This window comes from Hyperoodon ampullatus (assembly GCF_949752795.1).
Source record: "Hyperoodon ampullatus genome assembly, chromosome: 10".
Taxonomy (NCBI): domain Eukaryota; kingdom Metazoa; phylum Chordata; class Mammalia; order Artiodactyla; family Ziphiidae; genus Hyperoodon; species Hyperoodon ampullatus.
This window is the reverse complement of record NC_136923.1, coordinates 35,961,483-35,982,272: the sequence shown is the minus strand read 5'-3', so window position 1 is coordinate 35,982,272 and position 20,790 is coordinate 35,961,483. Positions and strand designations below refer to the sequence as shown.

Genomic DNA, 20,790 nt, shown 5'->3' with positions numbered 1-20,790 from the left:
AACTTAAGGGTGACTCTTTTGCTATCATAGTAATTTTCTTTTTCAAGAACTCAGATGATATATGTAACCAAAATAAGAATACCCTGTTTGTATATAATCATGTGAATTGAATACTCTCAGTTCAGAGTCAAAATATGCAGAAAGATTTGTGCTGGAATACTTTTGGTAAGCAATAGAATTGAAGGCCCACAGACTTGGTCTTTATAGTGTATTTAAGAGAATAGATTACATGATGCATTTTCATATTGACACGTGACACTCCAAGGCCTCCACTTGTTCAAGAATGAGATTCTGGTTCAGGTGTGACATTTTCAAAGTTCAGATTCATTTGGTGGACCTACCCTGGACTGAGTTATGCATGGCCGGTATCTCAGGAAGCCAAGGCTGAGAAGCCCCACATCATTCTCAGGGTATGGTTCGTGTGAGCAGCAAGATGCTGCCTGCAAAGGCCTTTCTATTTTGAGAGGGAAGGTGTTCTCCCCAGGAAGAAAGGTCCTGGGCTGAGAGTGCAGAAAGCTTCTCTGGTCCTTGATGGGCTTTGGCTCCCCACGCGAACCCCTTGGAGTCAGCTCCCCTGCGAGCTGGGCTAGGATGCCCCACAGCCTTGCCGCCTCCTCACTTGCCAGTGGGTGAAGGTGGGACAGACCAGCCCCTAACAGAGCCAAGTACAGAACCCAGGGCATCTGAAAACTGGGTGATATGGTTGAAGGGCGATGAGGTTGTCCCTTCTCACGGGGCGGGGGGAGAGGGTGACAGCTTGGTGAGGATTCTGGTTTCTTACCTGAAGCATCCATGTCACTGGGTGTTCAAGTGTCTGTTCAGCCCATTGACAGTCCAGAGTTGGGGGGTGGGGAGAGATAGTAGAGGTTAGCTTTTTAGGTAAGCAGGTCACCTCCCCTTCGTCGCTTGGCTGGGGCTGGGTTGGGTTAATGAGGTCCCTGCAAGGGAGATGTGCTGGCTTTGGGCTGGAAGGAAGGCAGACATAGAGTCCGTCAGCATTCAGGGGTCTGTGTGTAGACACTGCACTGCCTGTCATCTCATCTGCTTTCTTAGCTGCTTTTTAATCATACTTCCTAAATCCATAACACACACAACTTGGCTCCTGTAACAGTTCATGGTTGGAAACGCAGATGGTTCCTTGTATATGAGAATTGGGTAATCATCCACCTGACCTCCTGACTTGCCTGAGCAAATGTGGGATTCTGTATATACGCAGAGATCCAGGCTTGCAGACGGGAAAGGTAGAGTAAACAATGAACAGTTGGAAACGTTTCCATGTCTGCCAGAGCCTTTCCAGGGCAGGTGTTCCCATAAATGGGCAACAAATCATACTGCCTTTTCCCCTTCTATAGGGAGGACTTCTGGGGGAAAGATCATGGCAAGAAGCGAGGGTTAAGAAAGATAGTAGTGCTTCATGGGTGCTCCGTTTCCTGTCTGGGAAGGGGGAATGGGGCTGTGAGGTGGGTCTGCTCTGACCCTGTCCACTGCTCTGGCCAGAACTGCAGCGGGTGGGGAGCTGGGGTCTCAGGACTCTTGGTTTGGACAAAGGGACCAATACCCATTAGGAACACTGAGTGTTCCCTCAAAGTATGGAAGAAGCCCTCTGTGACCACAGCTTGGCCCTCGTGAATCCTTTCTCTCTCAAGCGTGATGCCAGCTATCTGAGGAGACTCTGGGGAGGTGGTACATCTCTGAGTCCAGGCCCCTGGTGGGGGGTCACGGGCCTGCCGTGACGGGCAGCTCGTGGTGTTTGGGGACTCGGCTTGTTGGGAGCACAGAGCTCCTGAAGGGAGTTCGTTTTCTGAGGGACGGTGCATGTGCGTTGGTGTGGTCTCTGCAACTCTGATCCCCCACAGTCTTGCTTGGGAAGGCACTGTCGTGTGTCCTGTCCACGTGTGTGGCCCCCGTTGCTGTGCTCATGTGGCTGTACTCGGTGCCGTGTGTCCTGCTGCAACACTGTTGTGCAGCAGGGCAGACGGCTCTCGGCATGGGTACCCGGCGACGTCCTGACCTATGCCTGTTCTCTTTGCCTCCCCCAGAGAATTCTCAAAGGAAAGGGAGAAGGCGAAAGCACGGGGAGACTTCCAGAAGCTGCGGGAGAAGCAGCAGCTGGAAGAGGATCTCAAGGGCTACTTGGATTGGATCACCCAAGCAGAAGATATTGATCCTGAGAACGAAGAAGAAGGAGGAGAGGAAAGCAAACGAAATAGTAGGTGGCGCCCCTCCTGCTCGGGACCAGACAGAGCCTGTGTGCCCTTCAGATGCCTGCCCACGCAGGTGTCTCTCCCTCTGACCCGGTCTGAGACTGAGGCCTCCTCCCAGCCCTCCGGTTCCCTGGCCTGCACATCAGCGAGAGCCATGTGCATTTACACCGACTCTGGATTTCTGCCTGGGGTGTGGGCTTTAGATACGTATCTCGTCTTGTGGCTTTATGGTCAGGGCGGGTCAGCCGGATGTGCCGTTTGCCCCTCTGGAATGGAGTAAGCCCCTTCTCTGGGGCAGGGGTGCAGTAAGACACCCTTGCACCAGAGGAGACAAAGTTGTGCTTCCTCCAGTTCAGAGCGAGTTATTGGAAGGGGCCTTGAGAAGCAGGGCGCCTTCGTCCCTTCTGCTCCTTGCAGCGGCTGCCACCTGCACCAGCCAGGGGACACCACGTGCTTAGCCCATCACCAGCCAGGAAGACAGCAATTCACTGTTTAGGGTGGCGTTAGGAGGCATGTGAGTCAGCGGGGCCGCTCCAGAGCCCACCCAGCCGGTACCCCACACGGGGACACCAGGCATTGCTCGGTCCACCACTGGAATTCATTGTCATTGTCAACCAAAGCATCTCTTTCATCATATGCTTTTCTTGCTCTTCCTCTTCCTGAGGCCATCTGTGCCTCCGGTAAAAGTGGAAATTGAAGTTCGGCAGCGGAGTTGACTAAGGTGTTTGTGATGTGTTTCAAATCTAGACTAGTTGATAGTAAAGACCGAGGGCGCTGGTCCATTGAGAGGCCCCGCCCCGTGGAAGATGGCTGGGTAGGCCCCCCCGGAGTGGAGCCCTTCCAGCTTCATGCAGTCAGCCCTTCGTTCAGCAAGGGTGGGTGCGGGATGCCGGGAGGACTTGTGCCGGCGGAGGACGTGGGTTGCTCCTTCTGGGGAGGGCAGGCCCGCACACAGGTGAATGCGGCACGAGGGCACGGAGATGCGGGCCGGGCGAGGGGGCAGGCAGTGTGTCCAGAGGAGGAAGGGATGGCCTAGGGGTCTAGGGCATAGCTGTGGGCTCGCGGGACCTGGGCCTTGAAGGACAAATGGACCTGAGATATGTCAGGAAAAGCAATCTGAGTCGAGGCAGTGGTGTGAGAAGGACGTGGAGGTGGGCAGGCAAAGACTCGGGGAGGCTGTGATGGGCTCTTGCTTCAGCCGGAGCCCCGAGGTTGTGCAGGTGAGGGTGGGACGAAGCAGGGAGGGTGGCCGAGTGGAAGCTGAGGCTGAGACCCAGGGTGGAGGGGATTCTTGACCAAGACGGCCTTCGCGATTCTCCAAGCCTGGGACTCGGTGAGTCTGTGTTTCCATGGAGGGTATTTCCTGTCATCAGGGATGCGCCCTTGACTCAGTCCTGTGTGCTAATGGTGGGGGGAGGCCGGTGCATGCAGGCCCCCTGCTTCCCAGGCTGCACGACTGCCTCCTCAAGGAAAGCCTGGGGGTCGCCCCCTGAGGCCGAGGGAACTGGGGAGATCTCTAGACTAGGTTTGTCGACTATGGGATGAGAGTTTCTAAGTGGACGTTCGTGTGAGTTCCACACCCGTGACGTGACCGCTTTGTGATGAGGTGTTAGGAGTGTCCGCATGTCTTCGGCGCAGCTCTGTCCGGGGCGTTCGCACCGGAATCCCATGGCCTTCTCGGCTTCTGCCCCTCCAGCGTGGCCAGCACAAGCCTGCAGCTCAGGGCTGCCTGCCCCCCTTTCCCTCTTCGTTCCCAAGCTGCGGTGTTGACGCTGCCCCGCAGAGGACCACCAGCCCCCGGCCCTGCTCTCCTAAGCCCAGCCCGTCACCTGTTCTGTGTAAACGGGCAAAGGTCCCGTCCTTTCTCTGGAGCAGAGCATGTTGCCCTGCCAGCGTGGGTGTGTCCTGTAGGGGCTGGGCAGGGCCCTCTTCTGTAGGTGGATGTCCTTTCGTCTCCTCATTGCTCCCCCTCTAGAAACAGACAGGGGGCTACCTTAGCGGAGCCAACATCAGTTGTGCTAGAACTGTTTCTGTGGCCCGTGATTTGAGGAGTAGGGATTTTTGCTGGACTTGAGCCATTGTCTCCCAGTCATCCTGAGGGTCCACTCTTGTGTCCTAGCCCATTTCCTGTGTCCTGCCACTGCCTGTAAGGGAACGTCTAATGGCAAAATCAGTGCCTCTACCTTTGGAGACCTTGCTGTGGTACCTTAGTGGAGAAACTGGCATCTTAACCCAGGGCCTGCTGTCCACTGTGGGAGCCCAGAAGGGCACGGGGGTGCGGGCTGTATGGGAAGCAGGGAAGGCCCCACGGAGAGGCCGTGTCCCTGCTGCTCTCTGAGGGATGAGCAGCCTTTGGCTGTGGAAGGTTGGCGGCGGGGGAGTGCTTTTCAGGCTGAGGAAATGGCATAAACAAGGTGCAGAGGTACACATGTTCAAAACCCTTAAGTGCGTTACTTAGTAATCAAGGAAAGAAATAATGCCCCCTTAAAAGTTGCAGAGCCTCAGAATTCACTGTGCACCTGGTGCTCCAGTGCCCAGAAAGCTGCGCCGTGTCTCAGGGATGTCAGCATCGTGGCTTCTGCTCTGCACAGTGATGTACAAGTGAACATGCAGGACCAGCTTGGTGCTTGGTCCAGAATGGCACCTCCTTCCAGTGCCCCCTGGCTTTTCATCAGCTCCTTTGCCAGGTGCTGGGGTGTCCTGTGGAGCGAGGCTTACAATATTTCCCCAGTTGTCAGAGTCCCAGAGCCTTGACGGATGACGGTTGGAAATGAAGACGTAAATCCCAGGCTGTGGGAACCATGTTGATGTTTAACTGATTTGAGAAGAGACCCCAAGCCTCCTCCCAAGGAGCACATTCCCTGCAGCCCAGACCTTCTGGAGGATCAGTGCTGCCAGGGTTTCCCTGGGGCCTCCCGTGGCTGCCAACCGTTTCCTCCTTGCCACAGCCAGAAACACAGGGGAGAATGGCTCACCTCAGCCCACGTGGTCCTCCTCACCAGCGAACAGTGGCTGACTTACCACCTGCACACACCAGGTCTGGTCTCTGTCACCTGTTGGCAGGCAGTGAAGTGTGGGCATCACCACTGTCCTCCCCGAGTGTGTGAGACTCACCCCCGACCCCAGCCCTGCCCTGCATTCTCTCTGGAGAACGGGTGGGGCACTCCTTCGGGCTCCTGACTGTGTCCACACTGCCTCAGGATGCTAACTCCATCCACTGTCCTTTTCAGTTGGGTCATGGATGCATTGGGACAGTTTCCTCCCAGACATGGAGGAATTAAGTGACTGTGAGAAGAAGCCTCCCTGATGGCTGAGGCTCAGCCTAGACAAAGGGGACTCTTGGAAGCCATTAATAACAGCAGGTGTCATAAGCCCAACAAAGGCAGCGGTGGGGCCAGGAGGCATGTTGATGTCCCTTCTCTGGAGTTGGCTGCAATTGAGTTTGGTGACTTGGAATTTGGACTGGAGTATTAGGCACATCACCCAACATCTCTGAGCCCCAGTTTCCTTGCCTGCAGGAAGGGGCAAAAGCTATTTGCCCACAGAGTTGTCATGAGGGTTAAATGTTCGATAACTGGTGAGAGTCGTCATAGCTGTCACAGTACTTGCTGCTGCTGTTGTCATTAAACTCCAAGAAAACTTGACCTAAACAGAATTCTTTTTGGAGAAGTACTAGATCTCTACTCAACCTCAGGGTGAGGACCCCTTTTCGGATCATCTCTGTACTTTCGTGTTGAAGAACTATAAGGTTCTCAAGTATTGATGGAAAACAAATCTGTTGACTCGGTCACTTTCGAGATATGGTAGCACAGCCTTCTGGCCCTTGAAGTCCATTTCTAGTTTGGTGATGCTTGGTGTCAGAGAACAGATGTCAAATCAGGTGCTTGGAGATGCACTCACATTATCTTTTCTCTCTGACCTACTGTCTGCATCTGCGATACCCAACTCTGGCTGTATTGGGTTGGCCAAAAGGTTTGTTTGGTTTTTTCTGTAAGATGGCTCTGGTAGCACTTAGTTGCCTTCAACTTCATTCAAAACAATTTTGTTAGATTGTATGTGACAGCTGTCATATCAGTGTGCATTTAAAAAACATCAAAATTGGTGAATTTTTGTGTAGCCATTTTAATATTGAAGATGGAAGAGAAAAGCAACATTTTTGGCATTATTATTATTTCAAGAAAGGTAAAAATGCAACCGAAATGCAAAAAAAAGATTTGTGCAGTGTATGGAGAAGGCGCTGTGACCGATCAAATGTGTCAAAAGTGGTTTGTGAAGTTTCACGCTGGAGATTTCCTGCTGGACAATGCTCCACGGTCAGGTAGACCATGAAGTTGAAGTTGGTAGTGATCAAATTGAGACATTAATTGAGAACAATCAACGTTATACCACGCTGGAGATAGCCAACATACTCAAAATATCCAAATCAAACATTGAAAATCATTTGCACCAGCTTGGTATGTTAATTGCTCTGATGTTTGGGTTCCACGTAAGCGAAAAAAACCTTCTTGACCATATTTCCACATGAGATTCTCTACTTAAACGTAATGAAAACGTTCTGTTTTTAAAACAAATTGTGACGGGCGATGAAAAGTGGATACTGTACAATAATGTGGAACAGAAGAGATCGTGGGGCAAGGGAAATGAACCACCACCAACCACACCAAAGGCCGGTCTTCATCCAAAGAAGGTGATGTTGTGTATATGGTGGGATTGGAAGGGAATCCTCTGTTATGAGCTCCTTCTGGAAAACCAAATGGTTAATTCCAACAAGTACTGCTCCAAATTAGACCAACTGAAAGCAGCACTTGATGAAAAGCATCCAGAATTAATCAACAGAAAATGCATAATCTTCCATCAGGATAATGCAAGACCGCATGTTTCTTTGATGACCAGGCAAAAACTGTTACAGCTTGGCTGGGAAGTTCTGATTCACCCACTGTATTCAGCAGACATTGCACCTTCGGATTTCCGTTCATTTAGGTCTTTACAAAATTCTCTTAATGGAAAAAATTTCAATTCCCTGGAAGACTGTTAAAAGGCACCTGGAACAGTTCTTTGCTCAAAAAGATAAAAAGTTTTGGGAAGATGGAATTATGAAGTTGCCTGAAAAATGGCAGAAGGTAGTGGAACAAAAGGCTGAATACATTGTTCAATAAAGTTCTTGGTGAAAATGAAAAATGTGTCTTTTATTTTTACTTAAAAACCAAAGGCACTTTTTGGCCAACCCAATACGTGACAGTCACCTGGGGAGTGAGGATGTATCCTGGTGCCATGCCCCACCCCACACTGATTCACTGGTCTGTGATGGCACCCACGCATGGCTCCTGGAGGTTCCAGTGTGACACCAGGGTTGGGGACTCCTGAATGCCAGCACGCTGAATATCACACTTGGAAGAAGACAGAAGGAGAGACATTCCTTCCTTTATGCCTATCTGGTAGCTACGGTGACAAGTAGCTCTGGCTTTGTGCGTCCACAGATTATGTACAACGCCATTTTCCTAAATTTCCTGATAGAAAGCTGGTGTTACACAATTAACTGAATGGACAAGATTCCCTTGGAAGTTAGTTCCTCAGCGTTTGGGAAATCTTCAAGGATAATTTATTTAACTTTTTGCTGAGCTTCAAGTTTCTTAAGAACTCTGCCAAATCTCGAAGTGATTTTTTTAGACGTATGCAGCTGTTTCTGAGTTAACAATGGAGTTTTGCTGGGGCCATTAAAATCTGAAAGCCTAAAATTCTATTTTAAACACTTCTCATTGTCAGCGATTAGTTTTTTTAAAAAAAATAGCATTAAAAATAATGAAATCCTTTTCAAGGAAGCTCATTCTAAAATTCTGGCCAGAAAAACAAGGCATTTTACTGTGGGAACTATGAATGATCAATAATCCCTGTAAGGGGGAGTATTTGATGCCCAAAGAAAGAGAGGGGAGGATACCTGAAACTCCAACTCTGACCACTGGGGAGAGCCTCTGTCTTCACTTCATCAGATCAGCTGTCCTGGAGGCTGTGAGCGCTGTTCCTGCCCGCCTCGCACTGGGAAGCTGCCCCCTCAGTGTACAAGGTTGTCATAGCTGGCACCTCCCTTCTGCACATGCCACCTTGATGCCTTTTACTGCAATGTTTGATTTGCAAGGTGGGCAGAAAACCAGAGATGCCATAGCTGTTTGCAAGCACAAGGCATGGGAATTTGTTGGTCCTGTTTAAAAGGTTGTGTCTTCAAATTTTGATTTATAAAACTGCTTTCATCACAGTCAAACCACCTCAGGGTGCAAGTTCAAAATGGAAAACATTCAAGTAAAAGCCGGAAAGCAAACAGCAGCAGTTAGAGCTGCATGTGGTAAACATGCATCCAGGACAACTGCCCTCTCTGGAGAGGGCCCAGGGCTGGAGTTACGGGAGACACCCGCTCCCCTGGGTGGTACTGGGAGCCGTCGTCTGCCCGGGGCTGGCCTCACAGGAGCTGGTGGGAGACGGACTTGGGGATGGTTGCCCCACCATGATGAGGAAGGTGGGCACTCCAGCCAGGTTTGTGGAGTCCCGACTCAGGGTGGTGTTTGTTTTTAATATACTTTGATTACATAAGCAATGTTTGCCCACTGTAAGGAATTCATATAATATCAAAGTTTAGAAAATAAGACCATTCTCTCATCCCTCTTCTTAGAGGGAAGCAGGTGTGGCAATGGGGGCCTGTTCTTTCCGGCCTCATCTGTGCACATGAGAACCTGCATTTGCACAGACAGCACGCTCACTGGTCCCCACCGTTAGATCACCCAGCACGGATGGTCCTGTAACTTGCCTCTTTCACTGTGTTTTTTTAAACATCTTTCTGTGTTTTTTTAAACAACATTTTGGCTATTTTCAATAAGTGGCCAGTTTAAATCTGCAATGGACTGGATTATCTATAGAGCACATGGAGTCTACAGCAGTTGTCAGAGTTGCAGTTTTATGCTTGTTTGTGTGATCGTCTGGTTGCTGTCTTCCTCTGCCACAAGACTGGGAGCTCCATGGGGGCAGGAATGGGGTCTGCTTCTATTCTGCACGGGGTGGCTGGCCCCTGGCACAGTCTTTGTCACACGTACAAGCTCGCAGTGGTTACTTGTTGAATGAAATAGCACCAGATAATCTCTATCACATGCTTCCTTTGTGCCAGACACTGTTCTAAAGGCAGGGGGTACATGAGTCTGTTATTCCTCACACAGCTCTGAGACCAGAACTTGACAGGGGGAAGACGAAGCACAAGAGAGTAAGCAGCCTCTCAGGGCCACATGCCTGCTAAGTGGTAGAGCTGGGATTCCAGCCAAGGTTTTGCCACAGTCTGCATGTTCGCCGCCACTCATTCCCCCAAATGCAGCAGTTGTGTGACCACCGGTGCCCTTCGTCCCATGGGAGCGATTACCAGAAAGGGTTTTGCTGGGTCCCAGGGGAGGCCCATTTCAGAAATGTACGTGTTATGCCGAGTGGCACCACTTCCCGTTCCCACCAGTCGTGCGTGCAAGTCTCCCCCGTGCCCTTGCCCGCCCGCCATTCCTTCTGCTGCCCTTGCACTGCCCAGGGGCGTGTGGCCTCTGCTCCAGAGTGGCCATTGTATCACAGAGCTGGATGGGGCTGGAGACCCTAGAATCATTTTCTTGTGACCCAGTGGCCACAGGGGAGTTGTCATGGTTGACTACGCCTCGCCAATGCTTGTATCACTATATTTCACCCTATTTACAATTCACCTCTTAGAACGACTCTGTGATGTGCAGGTCCAACTGTTATTAACATCTTACAAGTGAAGAAACTAAGGTTGAACACCATCAGGTACCACGTCCACAGTCATTCAGCCAGTAAGTGGCAGGGCTGGGGTTAGACCTGGTCTGTCCAGGTCCAGAGGCCACCACTTGAACCCCTAGTGTCCTGCTTTATATGGTGATGCTGGCTGGACTCACAGAGCCGGTCAGCACCCAAGACTCCTGCTGAAGTGCCCTCTCCCTAACACCTTTCCTACAGGGGAAGCCAGACCTTGGGAACCTTTGTCCAGAGTGGGTTAGTTGGTTGTTTATTTAGGACAGGTTTTTGCAGGCCGGCGTTCTGTATACTAGCTACAGAAGGTGCACGTCCGCTCTCCCCGTCAGATCCTGAACTGTAGGTTTCTCCGTGCAAGGAGGATAGTTTTGGGGTTTGTGTATCAGAGCCCGTGGATGGGGCCACCTCTGGCATCCTCGGGCCTGCTGGCATTGCTGTTGCTGCTCTCTACTGAAGCATAATGGAATTGCCTGTGTTCCACCCAAGGGGTCACATTGGCCGACTTACTAAAAGAGGATAAGAAGAAAAGGAGGTTTCGCTGCTTTCGCCAACGCAGGGCTAAAGATCACGGTAAAATGCTGAGATTGAACTTTCTCTTTGGGAGACTCTTCTCCCCAGACTTCTGACGCCTTTTCCTTACACATGGGCATGGTATGAGGTGCATGTGCTGTGTGCTGTGTTTGTAAGATGCCTATGTTTTCATTTGATTTCTTTGAAACTTGGCCGTGTTGTTTTCCTCTTGTCTTTCCCCCAGATGTGTGTCTTAGCCAACATAGCATTGCAGTTTCCTCTGTTTGAACTGTACCTTTTAAAGAAGCAGCTGAACCAACTCAGAAAATTTATTTAATTCCGCACGAATATTCTTAGACTGGAAGACAGACTTTTTAAACACTTTCCCCCAAATGATGGTTTTTAATCTAAACTGTTTGGAAATTCCAATGATGTTATTTGATTGATTTTTTTCTTTTCCAGGTTACATGTTTCACATGGCCTCTGGGTCTTCCAATCTCTGGCTGGTTTGCCCAGGACCAGGCTAAAGCTAGTAGTGTCAGTTTCGAGAATGAAGTTAAAAGCAGACTTCTAGGATGCTACGATTTGGGGGCCCTTGCTTTTACAAGTGGGAATGGGGAAAGGGCTTATGTAGGAAACAGTTGAGTATCTATCTGTGCTCTAGACTAATGCTTATCATAGTCCCTCATCAGAAGCCCTGGGGTTGGCATCAGGACCATCCCCATGCAGGGTACTTATGCAAACAACTGGTGTCCTGCCCTGCCTGCCCGAACCACCCCTGTGGTCCCACAGCAGCACAAGGCGTTGCCTGTGCACACCTGGTTAGTGTCACCGAGGTCGGCCCTGGCCAGACAACTTTGGAGGAGTCTGTGTGAGAAGATTCAGACTTAGGGACAGAAAGCCAGCCGCCAGGAGAGCAGAGGGTTTACGTTGCCCTGTTTGCTGAAGAGTGGTCTCAGCCATTCATGGGAATGCCGAGCGCAGCGGTGATGGGAACTGGACTTGAGCAAGTCCTGGATGGTCCAAATGAAGGTTGTATTAGATTCCTACTCTCTTCAGAAGGCCCGAAAGTGGAAAGGGACACCGAGTATGAGATATGAGCCCTTCGTCACTCTGAGAGCACGTGGTGGCCCCGAGAGGAGGAACTTGCCTGAGATTGGAAGCAGGTCTGGGGGCAGAGACAGAGCTGACTCTCGCAGCTTTAGTGCCTGCAGAGGTTTGTGAAGAAGCTTGGTGCGGCTCTGAAGGCCCCCGCAGGAAAAATGGGCTTCAGCTAAGCAGGAAATATTGTGATGGCCATGAGAAATACGTTTTCAAAGACTGACGCCTACAAGCTCCGGTGGGTTGTCACGAGCAGATGAGTGGTTCCCGTCCTAGGGGAGCAGAGACCCCTCCTTGGGCACATAGGTGCCCACCCTCCTTAGCGGGGCCTTGGGCCTCGTGGCTTTTCAAGGATTCTTGAGGCTTCTGGGTGAGCCTTGAGATCTGCAGGAAGAGGAAGCAGCCTAATGTTTTCAGGAAACTTTCTGTATTTTGTTGGGGTCGGGGGGTCTTTTATTTACTGAGCTACCTAGGAACCCTAAAGAAGGCCCCTGACATTACTGGTGGTGCTAGTGGGGTTGAGGCCCTTGTCGGGATGCTGTGCTCCCCATGTCACTGGTCATACAGAAATAGTTACTGATCAGGGCATGATTCTTGCTTTAGACACAGAAACCTTGGTCTGGCCTTGACCCACATTCTCCAACACGAGTCTGGCTTCTTTATAGCAACAAGACTCCGTTACCCTGTGACGGCTGAGCGTGTCACCACTAGCAAGCACAGGCAAATTCCTCCAGGGGATGTCGTGGCACTGCTCGTGCTTGTCATGAAAATAAGATAAAAACACAAGATCTTGGCTTTGGAGCCCCTGTCCCCAAGGAAGGCAGCCATGACCCTGCCACTGCTCAGTTGTCTAACCTCACCACCACCCCCGCCTTTGAAAGGAAAGAGTGAGAAGCTTTAGGCTGCTGGGGCGTGGAGGAAAGCGCTGGAAGAGACCCATGAGAGTGCAAGAAAGCCTGTCCCGTGGAGAACAGGGGAGCAAGGGTCCTAGAGGCCCAGGACACGTGTGAGCGAGACTGTCCCAAGAGGAGGCTGGCGCGCTCCAGCCTCACTTGGCAAGGGTCCCCGTGGTTCCTGGCCCCGTGGCTGGCAGAGGTCTCTCGGGGTCTGCTCCCTCCTCTGCTGCCCCAGTCTCCAGGGCGCTCTGCCAGGAGGTGACTTGGACCCAGTTCTCATGGGCCAACTGCTGGCCTCCTGGCCACCCTCCTGAGGGGTGGGCAGCAGCTTCCCAGTACTGCTCGTGTCTTGCTCTCCTTGCTGGGCTGTGGGGGAATGCAAGGGAAACCCCCTTGGTGCTGGGAGTAAAACCAGCCTGTGGGTGTTTCCCCTTTACAGCAGTTCTGTCAGGTTACAGGTAAATTGGTCTTAGAGGTGCAGTTGCCCAACAGCTCATTTATAGATTCAGTAACTAAGCCCTGAGAGGAAAGGGGACTTGTCCCCATACCACCGATGACAGAGACCAAGCTTCTCTGACATCTGTCCTAGAGGCTTTGGGCTCAGTAGCCTCCATCACTGAAGGAAGTTAGTCTGAGATGTTGCTGTGCCTGTTAGTGGTGAACATAATTTGGGGGCTGCCTATTTGGACCCACACAGAGGCTCATTCAGACCCCTGGGTGCGCGTACCCATGCACGTGTGCGTGCGTGTATTTGTGTGTTGATTTCCCTCTGAATTCACAAGCCAGGCAGATACAGTGGAGAATTAACGTCGTCCTTCAGAGAGAAGGTAGATAGAGGAATGTTTACACGTTGGTGAAGATGGTGTTGTGCTAGCCTGAGAAACAGCGTGTTTCCCTGGTTTATTTTGTGTGGCATTACCCATGATAGTGTCCAGGCCCTACAATTAGATCCTAAAGAGAAATAGTGTGACCCGCTATCCACAGAGAGTGCTCCTAGCGGGGGCCGAGCCCAGGCTGCCTGGGTGGCCCTGGCAGCCCTCACTTGCAGTCCAGGGTGTGCTGGGCTCCTGGCTGGCTGGCACCATCCCCTCGCCGACAGCAGCAACTCTGGGCCCCTTCTCAGGTGCACACACTCGAAGCCTGAGGGTCTGCCCTGGAGCTCTCCCCAGAGATCCCAGTACCTGGAATCAACTGCAAAGCATAGGTCCTGAGCTACCCTAGATTTTCCGCAGGCAGATTGCAGGGCAAGTCAGCATCCTGTCACAGGCAACAGGCTTGTTCTAGTGCCTGGTTTCAGCTGGAGTCATTGAAAAGTGTTTTCAAATTCATATTTTAAAAATGAAAACTTCCTCAACAAAACTCTAAAGTTTCCTGAAACGTGTAAAGGAAGAGGACTAATAACCTCTCTGCATGCAGATGGCCCCGGCTTCTTCTGCAGGAGGGTCTGGTGCCTGTAGGTCTGAGGGGGTCTCTCTGTTGCAGCCCTAATTAGGCCTAGCCACTCGTCAGCAGTGAACGCTGAATCCCTGCTCAAGGGGGCAGAGAGGTCACCCTGAATGGGGCAGTTCTGATGCTGCGGCAGCTGGTTAGGGAGAAGGGCACATGTTCTGATAATTCGTCCTTGGGTTTACTTACTTGGGCTTTTATAATTCTTTCTGTTTGCATTTTTATGAAGTCCCAGTAGTCCCCATCCCACCTGGATTTTTGAACTCCCCACATTTGCTGGGCTGATCTCCTGGAAGTGGTCTGGCTAATTAGGACCAGACACCAAGGCTGGTGGGTAACAGGCTTGCTTGGTTTTTGGAACTTTTTGATTTATGGAGTTTTAAGTATATACCCATACACATACCAACATGTACCAATACTGAAACATACACCAGTATATTTAAGGATGTACCAAAGCCACACGGGTGGTGTGGCACAGTGGCAGGGACTCAGGAGAGCTTTCTCCTCGCACGTCTGAGCTGCGTGTCCCAAGGCAAGTGGGTCAGTTCTCTCATCTGTGAAATCACAGCATTTGTTCATGTCATCTCAGAAGCCCCTTCCAGTTCTAACAGTCTGTGATTCTCCTGTCTTGATTTTTTTTTAATGTAGATGGGATCCTATTGGGGCTAAGTGAAGTGAAATCCGTATCAATTTATGAACATTAAAAAAATGAATGCCTGGTGCAAGTGAAGGGTGAAATGTTTTAATGTACAAACAAGCTCCTTGGTTATGCCCACTGGGCCCTGTGTCTTCTATATGTCTGGAAAAGGAAACACTCCTTTGGCTGCAGGGAGAGGCTGGAGTGGACGGGAAGGGTGCCAGGGCCCCGGCCAGAGCCTGGCTCCTCGGCTTGTGGGGAGGGACTGGATCCAGATCCATTTCCAGGACCAGATGAGGTCACGACGTTCTAGCGTGGTCACTGCTCCTTTCCCCCACCTGGCCCTTCTTCTCCTCCTCCTGAGCCCTAGGGACGTGATTCTGGAACAGATTTATTTATTAGGGACCTATGGCTCTGTAGGTGTCAAACAGTGATGCCAGAAAAGTTGCTTTCCATACAACAGGCTAAATTAGAAATAACTCAGTTTAAGACAGAAAAGATACAAACCAGGGGTGTTGGCCGAGGCTGGTTCAGAAGTGCAGAAGGCTGTTCAAAAGAAGATCCTCTGTGCAGTAGTAGAAGTGGGCAGGGTGAAGTGACACTGGATTTGGACCATCTAGGGAGTGTCGCCTTGCTTCCAGGGAGCTCCAGGAAAGCTTCTCTGAGATGATGGATTCATCACTTATGGGCCTCACTGACGGCCTGACACTGCAGACCCACTCTGTATCTCACCTCTTACAGTTCTGCCAACAGCCCTATGAGGTTAAGTACTCCCCAGTTTACGGATGAGAAAATGAAGCCTTGGAGATGTTCGGTCACAAGTGTGGGGTTAAACTTAGACCTGGCCAACCTGAGAGCCCGCCTTAACCACTGTCCCATCCCACCTGAAGGATGGAGCCCACTTGGCGAGCAGGAGGATTCTCTCCACCAGTGCAGCCTCAGTTTCTGCTTGGGGAGTTCAGTCTTATTTCTTATCTCCCCACCCGCACCCTTAGTCCAGGGAGCAGCTTGTACATTTCATTCACTAGTAGTTGGCATAGAGCCAGAAATGCAAAATGATGTCCGTCCGTCCCCCGCCCCCCTTCCCATAGGCAGGGTGGTGTAATTTATCTGTTTGGATCAGATCATTTGAGAAACAAGCTTTAGGAATGAAATGCAGCAACTCTGTTGATGTCATCATGGGACATGGCCCCAGAGAGTAAAAAGCCACAAAGCTTTAGCCCGTTCAGAAGAAGTTTGCCCTTTCAGAAATAGTGACTGAAGTTACAGTATGATTAATAGTGGTTAATATTAGAACCATGAAGTGGTAAACTGTTAGAGATGGAAGTGACCCTCAGGAGTCTAGAGATAGTGTCCCCACTTTACAGGCAGGACACTGAAGCCTGAAGAGAGGTGGGACTGCCCAGGGCAGAGCCAGGACCGAACTGAGGCCGAGGGCCCTCACCCGCCCACCCCACCCCCGCCCCATGCTGCTCTCAACTTCTGTCCTCTTAGTGGTGGCACAAAGCACCAAGAAAAACATTCCACATAGACGACTCATGCTCATATTTGTAAGGGCCTCCCACCATGATTTTCTTTTTGCTGTTCCTGAAGATAAGGGTGACCCTATAGGAGGAACCTCTAACAATGAACTTGGCTGACTCACGATTTTTCAGTCTTTCTGCTGAAGTCAGAGCATGGAACAGTCACGGAGAAGTGAATTGCATGAGCCGCCTCCTGTGTCTGTGTGTTTCTATCTCTTGATGGAGCTTTTTGTTAAAGGTTTTCCTGTGATTGGATTGTGGGCTTTTTTTTTTTTTTTTTTTTTTTTTTTTTTTTTGCGGGCGGGCGGTGTTTTTGTCTGTTTTTTGCATGGAATGGTGAAAGAGTGAGTCAAAGTTTGTAGCTGGTTTCTTTCGACTTAATTAAGGAAGAAAAAGGTTATTCTGTGAGAATACCAGATGTATTATATGGTTCTGTAATGATCATTTTGTCTTCACTTTTAAAACCTTTGCCTAAATGTGCCTGGAGGTAGCTATTGAGCCCCACCCCTCGCAAGCAGGCTCAGTTCCCTGGGTGCTCACAGAAGGGAAGGGGTCTTCTTCGGTGCCTCAGAAAAGATGTTTCTCGGCTCTCTGGGCCCTTCAAGTCAGGTCTGTGTCCATCCTTGCCATTCACACCCTGTCTCTCCCCTGAGCAAGGTCCGCAGGCATGCACCGTACAGACAGCTCGCTGGTCCCGCACCTTTGCCCTGCATGCCTGAACTGGTCTCAGACTCTGCCCCACAGCACTCCAGGCACCACTGCCGGGTTTTACAGCTGAAACCAAGGCGTCCTTCCTAAGAGGAACCATATGGGCAGAGCTTGCAGGGGGAAAGGCTTTCCTGTTGGCACCGTTAGGTCTATAAAAACCATAAGGTCACTGCAGTTCGAAGTTATGCATCAAGGAATAGAAGTGCATGGGTTCGGGTGATTCTCCTGTGTTTCAACCTTTGACCACCTCTTGTAACCCCAGAGCAGAATTAGTTATTACCGCACTTGCTCAGACCCCTGCGGTAGCTCTTGTCACAGTAGATTGAAGTCCACCGGGGGACTACCTCTCCCATGGGCCCTCCAGGGCAGGTGCAGCTCCCAGTCCCTCTCTGCGTCCTGCATCTCCTTTGCTGCCTGGTCTCCAGCACACGTCCGTGATGTTTCTAGGGTTGAATCAAGTGGAGGAGAAAAAACACCCGTGTGCCAGATGGTGGCTCTGGGTGGGTCCCAGGGCCTCCTGACACTAGCAGGTGCATTTCAACATTTCTTCCACTTCTGCTCATGATCCTGCTATGGGGGAGGGAGATGTGCCCAGAGACCCTGGTAGCACTGGGACCACAGGCAGCTTTGCCTTCTGGTCGCTGGCTGGGAGAAAACCTTCTTCTCCCCATAAGACTACTTCTTGGTGCTCTAGTGCTGGTGTCTTTGGTCGGCACCTTCTGCATCTTGGCTTCACAAGCTGGGCAGAAGAACATCAGATAGATTAATGGAAAATGAGTCAAATTCTTAAATTTTTAAAGAGATTTTATGCTTGGTACCTTCATGCACTCCTCCCTCTAGAATACTTCCTCTCCTTCAGTATATTTAAAATAAGAATTTGTTTGTGAAATATTAGGTTTGTTCACAGATTTTCTGGAGTACTTTTTGTTGGGACAAGAAAAGATGTAGCTGTAACTGAGATGTCTTGATGGCCTCTCAGTGCATATCTGGAAATCAGAAGAATAAGCTGGCGCCAGGCACAGTGGCAGGATTCAGTTTGGTCCCCAGGCTTCTTTTCTTGGGAAGTTGGATGGACAGGATCTCTTCCTGTCGGGGGACTTTGTGGGCTTCCTCAGCAGATCACGGAAATGAGGGCTCCCCGCTGTGGAGGCGCCTGGCTTCTTGGCATTTCCTTTTGCCAGTCAAGCCCCTGAGGACCCTTCATCACCCTCCTCGCTGTCTTGCCAGATTCCCCAAGGGTCAGCCTGGAGGCAGAGATCACATCTGTCCCGTCCCCGGGCGCGTAGTGCATCCGTGGCACCACTTAAAGTGTTTCTTCTCCCCACAGCCAGCATGCCCACTAGTGAGACGGAGTCTGTGAACACGGAGAACGTGAGTGGGGAAGGCGAGAACCAAGGCTGCTGTGGGAGCCTCTGGTGAGTGGGGGGGAAGGGGGGTGCCCTGAACTCTCAGCTCCTCCTGGCTTCTTAGAGAAGCAGATATGAGGAAGACACCCAGATTTCAGGGGAGCCCTGGAGCCATGGCCTCAGGTGCAAGAGGGGTGGGCGGGCTCACCCTGGACCCCTTGGTCCTCCCCCTAGCCCAGATCCCCCAGATCCCCCAGACCCCCAGCATTTCACCTGCCTCTTCTCTCAGAGCGGTCTGTCCCGCTGAGGTGGAGCCTGCCGCGGGCTTAGCCAGGTAACCCGGCAATTCCCCTGTGTCCACTAGGTGCTGGTGGAGAAGAAGAGGCGCCACCAAGGCCGGGCCCTCTGGGTGTCGGCGGTGGGGGTAAAAGGCCCGATTCTCTGAGCCTGGTGCTGGCGTCAGTGCTTTGAAGGGCTTGTATGGCAGAATTGCTGATAGAATGTGCTACATATTTAAGTTTTCTTCACTCACGGGGTCTCCCAACCTCATGTATAGTGGCTGGATAACGAGACCCTGCCCTCCTCGGCTCACGCACTTTGTCTCGAGCCCTGCACCACCCTCTCCTAACTGTGGAGGATGCCATCACTTTAACACCCACTGGCTTTTTTCTAGACGAGCTGGGCTGCAGCAGTGGGTGCACCAGCATCGTGCAGCGTGCAGAGCATTGCCTGCTTTTGGGGGAGGCCCATGCGGTTCTGTTTGCTTTCTGCTGGTGTCCTTTGGGTCTTATGTCTGTTGAGTACGGGTGTCGTTTTTAGGAGAATCTGATCTCCTTGGCAGAGGTTCATGAAAATGATGTGTTAGGAGCAGGAAACTCAACAGTTCATGAGGTAGATTTGCCTCCTCTCTCTTGCTCTGCCCTCCTACGATAGCATGAAGTAGGCAGGGAATGGGTTTGTCTTGCCATTTTACAGATGAGCACACTGAAGCTCCAAAAGGTGCGCTGCTTGCCCAAGCTCTCGCAGTGAGTGAAGAGCAGAGCTAGGACTCCGAGCCCAGGGCTCCTTTTGCTGTAGTAGCAGCAGCATGTGCTGCTGTTGAGATGTGAGGCTGAGCGGTGGGCAGGAGAGGGCCTGCTGGCTGCAGTGTGAGGAATTTGGGTGAGGGGAGAAGAACCCCTGGCATCACCACCTGTGCCAGGGCTGCTCAGGCAGCTAAGAGTCTTCTCTTGCTTGGCCCCCTGCTCGGCGCTCACCCCAGCTGGCCCGCTGCGGGAGCCGGGGGTGCTGGGTCCAGGCTTCCATGCATGGCTTTTATGATATCTCTGCTGAAATGTGGGGGGAGTGTATCCTCAAGACTTCCTAACAGGAATCATATTCTTTTTGTCTTTCTTTCAGTCAAGCCATCTCAAAATCCAAGCTCAGGTCAGTATCTTCTTTCTGTACTTTTTCTTAAGCCTGTGTGGGTTTTTTATGTTCAGACTTCTGAATTTTACATAGAGTTGCTCTAGACTTGGTTTTTCACTCTGTGGGCACTAACATTCATGTAGAAGATGAATCTGCCCAGTAAACAGTAAGTACCTGCCTTGGAGAACAGTGTAGTAGGTGCCAAAGATTCCCCCCTTCCAAAACAGACAGACCAATAAGATGCAGCAATGAGCAACGTTGTGCCTACTAATCAACCCTTTACATCCCCTCCCAGAGTCCTTTCTCTAAGAGAGATACTTCCTGTCACTTCTCTGCTTAAAGCTTTTCCATGGAAGGAAGTTCGAGAGGTCTTCTGAGTTGCTCGTAATGTTCTCTTTCTTGCTCTGGGTGCAGGTTACACAGTCTGTTGGTAAAAACTCATTGAACTGTATACCAATGGTTTGATACTTTTCCATATAAGTATTATTTTTCAGTTAGAAATAGTGTTTTACCACTATATACAAAACTTAACTTGAAATGGAATAGAACTACACGTAAAACTTAAAACTGTAAATATTCTAGAAGAAAACATAGGAGAAAATCTTAGTGACCCTGGCTTAGGCAAAAGTTTCTTGGGTACAACACCCAAAGCACTGGCCGTAACAGGAAAAACTGATAAATTGGACTTCATCAAAATTAAAACTACTGCTCTTTGAAAGAAAAAGATCAGCTGTAGACTGGAAGAGAAAATATTTGCAAAACATAATTGATAAAGGACTAGTACCCAGTATATATAAAGAATAATGTCAGTAATAGGAAAACAACCCAATAAAAAGTAGACAATAGATTTTTAATAGGCATGTAGCCAAAGAAGAGATACAGATGGCAAATAAGCACATGAAATGACCATTGGTCATTAGGAAAATGAGAATTAAAAATCACAGTGAGATACCATGACACATCTATAGAATGGATCAAATTTAAAAATCTGGCAATCCCACGTTTGACAAGGATGCAGATCAATGAAAATTCTTATACATTGCTACATGTCAAATGACATAGCCATTTTAAAAGCAAGTTGGCAGTTTCTTATAAAGTCAAACATATATTTACCATATGACCCAGCAATCCCACTTCTAAGGTATTTATATAAGAGAAATGAAGATAGGTATCTACACAGAAAAATTTTTTCATGAATGTTTATATTCATAAGCATTATATATGTAT

The 20,790-nt window shown here is 50.3% G+C and overlaps 1 protein-coding gene across 5 annotated transcripts in view; it reads left to right on the top strand.

Annotated features, from left to right (window-relative positions):
• Positions 1 to 20,790, top strand: part of CACNA1D (calcium voltage-gated channel subunit alpha1 D) — a gene marked incomplete at both ends in the record, with an annotated part of 464,657 nt that overhangs the window by 358,412 nt on the left and 85,455 nt on the right. For 4 of the 5 annotated variants that reach the window (XM_079713181.1, XM_079713184.1, XM_079713185.1 and 1 more), the window contains 3 exons: positions 2,040 to 2,209; positions 18,138 to 18,225; positions 19,555 to 19,581. In XM_079713181.1, the coding sequence (XP_079569307.1) occupies positions 2,040 to 2,209; positions 18,138 to 18,225; positions 19,555 to 19,581 (285 nt within the window). Of the gene's footprint in view, positions 1 to 2,039; positions 2,210 to 18,137; positions 18,226 to 18,520; positions 18,581 to 19,554; positions 19,582 to 20,790 lie in introns of all 5 variants that reach the window. The other variant, XM_079713182.1, reaches the window with a different exon arrangement.